Source organism: Echinops telfairi, unplaced genomic scaffold (assembly GCF_000313985.2).
Source record: "Echinops telfairi isolate 266 unplaced genomic scaffold, ASM31398v2 ScPeMD7_2;HRSCAF=8, whole genome shotgun sequence".
Lineage (NCBI taxonomy): Eukaryota > Metazoa > Chordata > Mammalia > Afrosoricida > Tenrecidae > Echinops > Echinops telfairi.
In genome coordinates, this window is record NW_022103898.1 from 38046365 (window position 1) to 38055154 (window position 8790).

The window sequence follows — 8790 nt, forward strand, 5'->3', positions numbered from 1 at the left end:
TTAATCCAAGTTAATCCATACAGATTCCAAGAGTATTGGATAAGAGGTCCAAGTTCATTGCTTCACTTGTTTGCATTTTGTTCAAATTAGTTGTTCTCTATATGATTTATGAAACCTTTGGATGAGTGTAATAGTTGACTGAGACAATCTCACTGAACTGTTGCCACAACCAGAGACATAAACAGAGTTTTCTGAAGTAAAGGGAAATGTCTTTGCTGTCTATTGCCTCTCCTGCAGCAGGACTCCATTCGTGGATAAAAGCTTTAGAACTGAGATTTGTTAAGAATGTATCTCTCTTCCATTCCATAGGGAATGAGCTGGGCTGTCCTTGTTCTGCACGTCCACCTGCACTTCGTTAGAGAACAGAGCTCTCACATGCCACACCACAAGATCCCCACAATGAAATAACTCCATTCAGAGACTGGCGTGACTGGGCTGGGTTTCCCCCAACCTCCCCCAGCTCTTGTATCATTAAGAATCTGGCAGCCAGTCCAGTCCTGACAGAGTTTACAGCATATATTGGTGGATTCTTGTCCTCAGTGCATCTGCTCAAAGAATTAACGAAAGCAGTGTCAAGACAGCAAGGTAAGTGCTGTTTTAACTATAGCACTGGGGACGTTGGCTGTTTGGGACAGTATTTATTGTAACAGGAACAGAAAAAAAAATCCAGAACAACTTTGCCAATTGCTATTCAACAGCAAATCCAAGTTTTTAGCATTTACTTTCACATTTCACTTAATAAGCTACCCAGGTTTTATGGCTTCGAGATATACTTTAAACAATGTAGACTGTGTTCTTTGGCAAGGGAAGCTATAAAACGCTACAAGGTGACAATGAGCAAAATACATTAACTAGACACAATATGGAAAAATTATGGAAATGAAATTGCTGGTTTACGCTACTGAGTTGTATGTTAGTATTATTAGAAACTAATGGGCAGTGAAGAAAGGATATTTTAATTAGATTTGAATTTATTTTATAATCAACATATTGTTGTTATGCTTTATAATGAAAATGTTATGAAGTAAAATACAGACTGAAGGCTTAGTCACATAGGAGTGGATTATTTCTATTTGTGTTAGTATTTTAAAGATTTGGTTTTTGAATACAGGTTTTGGGGAAAAGGTTTTAAAGAAATTCTGAGAAATATGATTTCCTCTTAGACCCTGGCTTTTTAAAAAAAAATAGCCACAGGTATTTGAAAACACTGGGGCGGGAGGGGGTGGTTGGAATACAGTGTGCATGTGCCTCACAGTACAGTCATTATAAGGTTGCACACCCTTCTTTGACTTCCGAGCTCTCGTCTTTCACTCTGCCAACAGTATGGAAGCATTTTTCATTATGATTCAATAGTCATATTTTGGGGTATATTCAATTTAATATAAGGTTTAATCATGTTCATGAAGGAAATAAATCTGTATAGCACTAACATCCTATAATTTATAAAATAATTCTACTATTTTTGATACTATTCAGTGGGTGCCATGTCTTACCAACTAAATTTAAATGACCTTTGTCATAATTTTAGAGAATAACTTCTTAAGAATCTGGCTACATATTTTCTATTGTGTCAGCAGTAAAAATTCTTTCTAACAATGTTTCTGAGTGTTTCATCTGCTGACATAGAGTGCTTTAGAATGCCAAATGAAAACAGAGAAATACGATTTTAATTTCCAGAAAACACAAATCCTACTTAACTAGAGCTACCTAGATTCGAAAGAACATCACATACTTCTCACGGGAAGATGTACTCAGCTCTGGTCACTATTGGAATATAGATTCTTCTTCACATGAATGAGTACCCATCCAGAGTTACCAACTTGTCCTTGATTATAACTCTTCATTATACACAAATTCAATGCTTATAATGTAGCTGAATTTTTTCCTAAGTTGCTGGTCTTTAATTTCCCTCAAGGAAATAGAATATACTTTGTTGATACAATAAAAATGATTTTAGTTTGAGAATATAACTGTTGCACATTGTTCATAATTTATATTTCAGTTTTATTCTTCCATACCTGGATTTTAGTGCCTTTCTTAAATATAAACTGTGTTCAATTCCCACCTCCTTCCAATTTTTATTCTGTGGTGCCCCTAAAGTAAAAAATAAATGAAAAATCATCTTAAATTTTAACATGAAGAAAGCAGAGAGCTTGAGAACATTTAGAAAGATGAGAAAATTAATTCCAAAATTAGAAGCAAAATAACAAGCCAAACCCCTTTTGACAGATCTATTGCTAGGTTTTGAAATTCTTAGAATTTGTGACCTTTTCCTGATTAATAAATTACTTTCACTAACTATTAGTTTCAGATCAATTTTGCTATGTACTTAAAATCATGAAATAGCAAACAGAAATTGGCACTATATGCTCGCAAACACCCACACCAATAATGTTCTTCCTCTTCCTCTGAAGCATCAATAATAATCACTTTAAAGAAATGTACTTCACTCAGCCACTCATATGAAGACAAAGTTCTCACAGGCACAAATCACACATTTCCAGGTTATCAGTAAAGGCTTGCTTAATAAATTTAAGGAGACATATTAATTGATGTTGAATGAGAGGGTAGAGTGTGCAATGTACAATTGTACTTCTTGTTGCATCTGGCCTAGCTTGAGGGGTGTCTTGAAGTGTTTTGACTTCGTGGGCAATGAACACTGTCCAGAAGAAGTCTCTTGGAGGGTGGCATTTAAATCGGGAAGGAGCTAGAGAAGTTCACTGAAACAATTAGGCCGGAGTTGCCCAAGAGCAGGACCTCGGGGACACACGGATGAAAGAGCTCAGCTGCTAACCCAAAGGCTGACGACAGTTTCATCCCATTAGCTGCTCTGCAGGGAAAAAACAAAAGTAGCAATCTGCTTTTCTAAGGATTCATAGTAAAAAAACGTCCTACGGAGCAGTTCTTCCTTCTGTCCCTGTGGGCCACTATGCGTCAGAATCAAGGCCTTGGCAATAGCCCTGGTTGGCAGTGGGGGAGGTTGGGGAGGCACTTCAATTGGAGGGGGGGGCGTGTGCATGCAACCTAACCCCACTTGTCCTCCAGAAAAGTTGTAACTAACCACCTTCATTTTATTACTTAAATAAAAATTAAGAAGACATCATAGATGACTATATAGCATTATAAAATAATAAAATACATAGACACAATGGAATTTAACACTGTAAATCAAAGTTCCCTTTCTTGACAGCATATTAATTAATGATATTATATGTTTCACCTTATTTAGGAATCAAAACTTTTGTGAAAATGAACCAGAGTACATTCACTCTTTTGTTGGCATTAATTGGTGGTGCCAGTGGCTATTACTATGAGGACTACGAGTTCTTCCCCCAATCAATCTATGGCTACTCATCATTCAACTGTGCGCCAGAATGTAGCTGTCCTCTGAACTATCCAACTGCCATGTACTGTGATAACCTGAAACTGAAAAGCGTGCCAATGGTGCCTGTCGGAATCAAGTACCTTTACCTGAGAAATAATCAGATCGACCACATCGATGAAAAGGCCTTTGAAAATGTAACTGATCTGCAGTGGCTCATTCTAGACAACAATTTACTAGAAAATTCCAAGATAAAAGGAAAAGTGTTCTCCAAACTGAAACAACTGAAGAAGCTGCATATAAATTACAACAACCTGACAGAGTCTGTGAGCCCACTTCCCAAATCTCTGCAGGACCTGCAACTCACTCATAACAAGATCACAAAACTTGGCTCCTTTGATGGACTGGTAAACCTGACCGTTGTCCAACTTCAGTACAATCAGCTGAAAGAAGATGCCATTTCAGCTGCATTAAAAGGCCTTAAATCATTGGAGTACCTTGACTTGAGTTTTAATCAGCTCAGCAAATTGCCGAGTGGTCTTCCTACATCTCTCCTAACACTCTACTTAGACAACAATAAGATCAGCAACATTCCTGATGAGTATTTCAAGGGGTTCAAAGGACTGCAGTATTTGCGTTTGTCCCATAATGAGCTGGCTGATGGCGGAATACCTGGGAATTCCTTTAATGTGTCATCCCTTCTGGAGCTGGATCTCTCTTATAATAAGCTTAAAAGCATACCAACTGTCAATGAGAACCTGGAAAACTATTATCTGGAGGTCAATGAACTTGAAAGTAAGTAGAAATCCGCCTGTTTTCACTGATGCATCCTCAAGTTCATAAAGCCTAAAGTGGGTGACACAAAAATGGTATCTTCCCTGCCCCCATTCCATTTATAAAGTAAAACAAAAGTTTAAAATGTCAACAGAATATCCTCTTAATCAAAGCTAGAAGAATTCTAGCTCAGTAAATGCAAAGTCTAACTATTCTTTAAAGATAAGGAACCTTTAAAATCACAAAATATAAACTTTGATTTCTTTAAAAGTAATATTCCGAAGCAGTTCATCTGTGTTTTTTATTATATTGACTCATTTATCTGCCTTTTTATGACTTAGATGTATAGCCTACACTTAATTCTGAGCAAAGTCTTGCTGCAGGAGCAAGCCTGCCCACAAGAGGCACAGCTAACAGGGCCTTTGCCACCTCCCTCTATCCCCAGAGCACCCCCTATATTTGCCCTGACTCATGTACTTGGTACCCAACATATTGAACTGCTGGAATGATCACAACCTCTCTCTATTATCGCTGTGGTCATGGCTTGTTTGGCCTTCACAGTGCCTAACGAGGACTGGAGGGAAAACTCAGGAGGGCACGAATCCGAGGGAGGGAAACACCGCTCATTTTCAGATAGCATTACAGAGCACTATCTCTCACAACTTTCTCCTCCACGCATTTTCTCTTCAATGTCTTCTTCCCTTCGCTACAATGATTTTTCCCCCCATTTATCTTCTTGATGGGTGTTTAACCTGACCCTCTTGGACCTGTTCATACACTCTAACAGGACAGTCTTAAATTTTTTTTTTCTTTCAGTCTTTAATATAAGCAACACAGATTAAGGTGGAGAATTGAAGTTTATCATTTCCCATTTTACTTTTTAACACAGTTTGGCAGAAGAGAAAAGCCATGATTCATGAATAGATGAAGTTTTGAATTTTATCTTTTTAGTGAAAAATCAGTTGAGTAAAGGTAGATTCAGACAAAAAGCAATTAGATATTCCAAATTACCTATTAAAATTGAACATCTTTATTTGAGAAAAGTTGGGGCCTTTGTCATACTGGATAAAGGTGTTGCTGTTGCTACTGGAAAAATAAAAGATCAAGCCTTATGAGTGCAAAACTTTGTAACACTCCAAGAGTTTCATGCAACTCCTAGTTGATTTGGGGTTTTCTAATGAAAGAAACCATAATTAGCAATTCTGAAAAACCCACACGTTCTTTCTTGCATCTGGACTCCAGCCGAAATAAGGGCTGGTGCCACTTGTCACACAATACAATGAAGCTATCATAGCTGATTCCTTCCGTTGTTTCCAGAGAAACATTCACTATATGTGGCACATATAGGACAGTGTCTGTCAACATTTGAAACTCTTGTGGTTATCAGGAAAGATACTCTTGCAAGCCAAAACGCTACAGGGATGAAAGATAATTGAGGGCTGAAACCATCCATTAGATATGAGGAATAAGCCAACGTATGAAGGCAACTTTCTTTTCAGACACAGATGCAGGGAAATTTGGAAAGATAAAGACCAGGCCTCCTTGTAGGAGTAAAGATTGAAACAGGCACTATGAGGAATGATAAGATAGCCAACCGAAGCCATGTCATTCTGAGACTGAACCCCAAGTGTAGCCAATGATTCCTTCTCCTTGACATTTAGATAGGTATACTTGTTGTCTGTCTTCGCATGCACCTCCTTAAATTGACTTAGTTTGTCCAGACAAATATCATGCATGTCAGTTACTTGTATTCTCTCAAAATGAAGAACCCTTTCATGCTTCTCTAATATGAGAAAATATATAGCTGAAATCCATTTCTCTTATTTCAAAGTTGTGACTAAATATTGATCTGATCACAATTCTTTCACAAACAAATTAATACCAAAAAAAAGGCTAAAAACACTAATAGTCATTGAGGGGACTACAAATGGTTAGACACTTGATGACAAGTCAAAACTTTGGTGATTCAAACATACCTGGACTTGCTCAGAAGACAGGCCTGATGATCTGCCTCCAAAGGCCAGAGTCCAGTACACCTGGGGAGGGTTTGTGCTTTGTATTGACAGATTCCCCTGACTTGGAATCATTTGACAGCAAGAAACAAAGAACATGCTTTTAAAAAAGCTTCAAACTCACTGCCTTGGGGCTGATTCCGAATCATGGTGACTGTATTAGACAGGGTAGGACTGCCCTTGTGCATTTCAGGACTGTGACTTCTTGCTGAATTAGAAAGCCCCATCTTTCACTGCTGAGAGTCTGGTGGTCTTGAACTGTTGACCTAGTGGATTGCAGCCCAACGTGTGTAACCACTATGCTGGCAATGTTCCTAACACTCTCAAATGGTTTACTATCTTGTAAATTGAATGTGCACGTAGCATTGTGACATTCAGCAGTGGCTCAGACCGTCCAGGGTCACTCAGATGGCAGTTGGAAGTGATGGAATTGCAGTATTTCTCTAAGTTCAGGATTGTTTGTTTTTAGATGTTCCATACTTTCTCTGAGGTTAGTATTATAAGGAAATTTAGTACAATTCATCCGATAAGTTATTTGAGACAGCATCATTAGGGAAAGGGCACAGTGTGTTTGGGCATCCATTGAGGTCTTATTTCACCAGAGTTTGAGGTTGAAGGAAGAGAACAAGCTAAAGGAGTAGGTAAATTAAATCTGAAAAAGACTTAGGCAAACAATGACTATTTCTGTCTGCACATAGAACAGACAACCCAGTCACAGATTTCGTTCTTCATTCGTAGCAGCTCAATCACAGAGAGTGAACATTCCATAATTTGGTTTGTGTCTTGGAGTTATTATTTTCACCATATGTTGGAACTGGAAGACTCCAGAATTCATCTAGGAAAAGCTAGAAATCATGAAGTAAATTTTAAGGAGCTAAAAAACTAAGATTATATTGTGAGTTTGTCCATACAGTAACATCAAATCTATAATTCTTCAGGCTACACTAATACCAAAAATCTTCTTAGATAATATAATACATTTAGTGCCTTTTAAAATTTAATTTCTAATAATGTTATTTTTCTTTGAAAAATATCATTGAATATCCTAATCTGCCATAATTACTCTTACATACATGTTATGCCATTTTATTAAAGTATACCTTTAATCGTTCTCAATCCAGGTAAACAGTACCGTTGACTGGTCCAAATAAGATTTCATATTAGATTATTTTGTCGTATTGATTATTTTGAGTCCGTGGATTAAAAGAGGTGGCTGAGATCCATCATTCTCTCTTTTCCAGAGTTCGAAGTGAAGAGCTTCTGTAAGATCCTGGGGCCGTTAACCTACTCCAAGATCAAGCATCTGCGTCTGGACGGCAATCGCCTCACCCACACAAGCCTGCCCCCCGATATGTATGAATGTCTACGCGTAGCTAATGAAATCACCGTGAATTGATAGCTTCTGATTTCAGTGATAGTGAGGCATCTTCTGGAGCAAAACTTAATGGCTATGTTTTTTATGTCACTTTTTTGTAATGCTTCTAACTCCTATAAAGTTTAAAGTTTGAGGCAAAAATGTTTTGTAAACATTTTATCACTGTTATTTTTAGAAGCAAGATGAAAGGCAGGCCTATTTCATCACACACATACACACGTAGAATCCAAACTTACTACTTGGTTGGTAAATTTAGTATTTTCTAGATAGAATTCTATGTATAGCCTTTTATTAGTTGCATGGAAGTCAGCCAAGTTTTCTAATTTCTAAATCTTAATGTAACAAAAAACATGGACTATACAAATGTATTTTATATTTTGAATCAAATCATATCAATATGTTAAATTTGTCTCAATAAAAAGTGGAGGGCATATTTTGAGACCAATAAATTTGAAAATTCATTAGACAAAATCCATGAAGTCAGGCACATTTCAAGAATTATTTTTAGTATTAAAATTTACATGTTTATTTAGTGAAATGTTTTTTCTAGAATTATTTTTCCTTTTAAGTCATGTGTATGTTTCTTTTTTATTATTTTCATGTTATGTTTAACAAGCTAATAGCAAAATAAAACATAGCAAAAGGCATCACTTTGTTTATTTTGTGTACGTGTAAATTGTATATCTCTTCTATAGAAAAGCATAAAAGATACCTCTAACTCATATTTAGCATCAGGCTGTTAATTGCACGAATTGCAGCTCCAAACCACCAGTCACTCCTTGGAAGAGAGCGGAGCTTTTCTGGTCCAGTAAAGATGTGCAGTCGAGAATCCCTGAAGAGGGCCCGTATGAGTCAAAAGATGCTCAATGGAACTGAGCCATTGTAATCTAGATTACCAAGGCTAACACAGAATATTCTACGAACTAAATTATTTATTTCTACCATCTACCTGCACCAAGTCCAACCCAAACCCACTGCCTTTGGGTTTATTCCAACTTCCAGTCACCCTTCCTAGGGTTTGGAGACTTTCAGTCTTTACAAGAGCAGCTGGCCTCATCTTCCTCCTGCTGAGCAGCTAGTTGAAAGGTTCGATTAGCAGTTTGTCACCTTACCCATAGTGCCAAAGAGCTTTTAAATACGCCATACCGTATGCATGTATATTTAACAACTTTTTAAAAATTATTTTCCATTATTCCCATTCTTATTATTTTTGCTAAGGGGTCCTGCTAGCGTAGTGGTTAAGTGCTCAGATGCTAAGCCAAAGTTGGGCAATTTGAACCCACCAGCCATGTGGTAGGAGAAAGACT

General features: G+C 37.3%; 1 protein-coding gene across 1 annotated transcript; it reads left to right on the plus strand.

The window, feature by feature from the left end:
* The first annotated feature begins 389 nt into the window (after positions 1–389).
* LUM (lumican) lies at positions 390–7954 on the plus strand. The gene is made up of 3 exons (XM_004700403.2): positions 390–585; positions 3230–4117; positions 7350–7954. Exons 2-3 carry the CDS (start codon positions 3250–3252, stop codon positions 7502–7504), a joined length of 1023 nt encoding a protein of 340 aa, XP_004700460.1. The 5' UTR covers positions 390–585; positions 3230–3249; the 3' UTR covers positions 7505–7954.
* Positions 7955–8790: the final 836 nt, after the last annotated feature.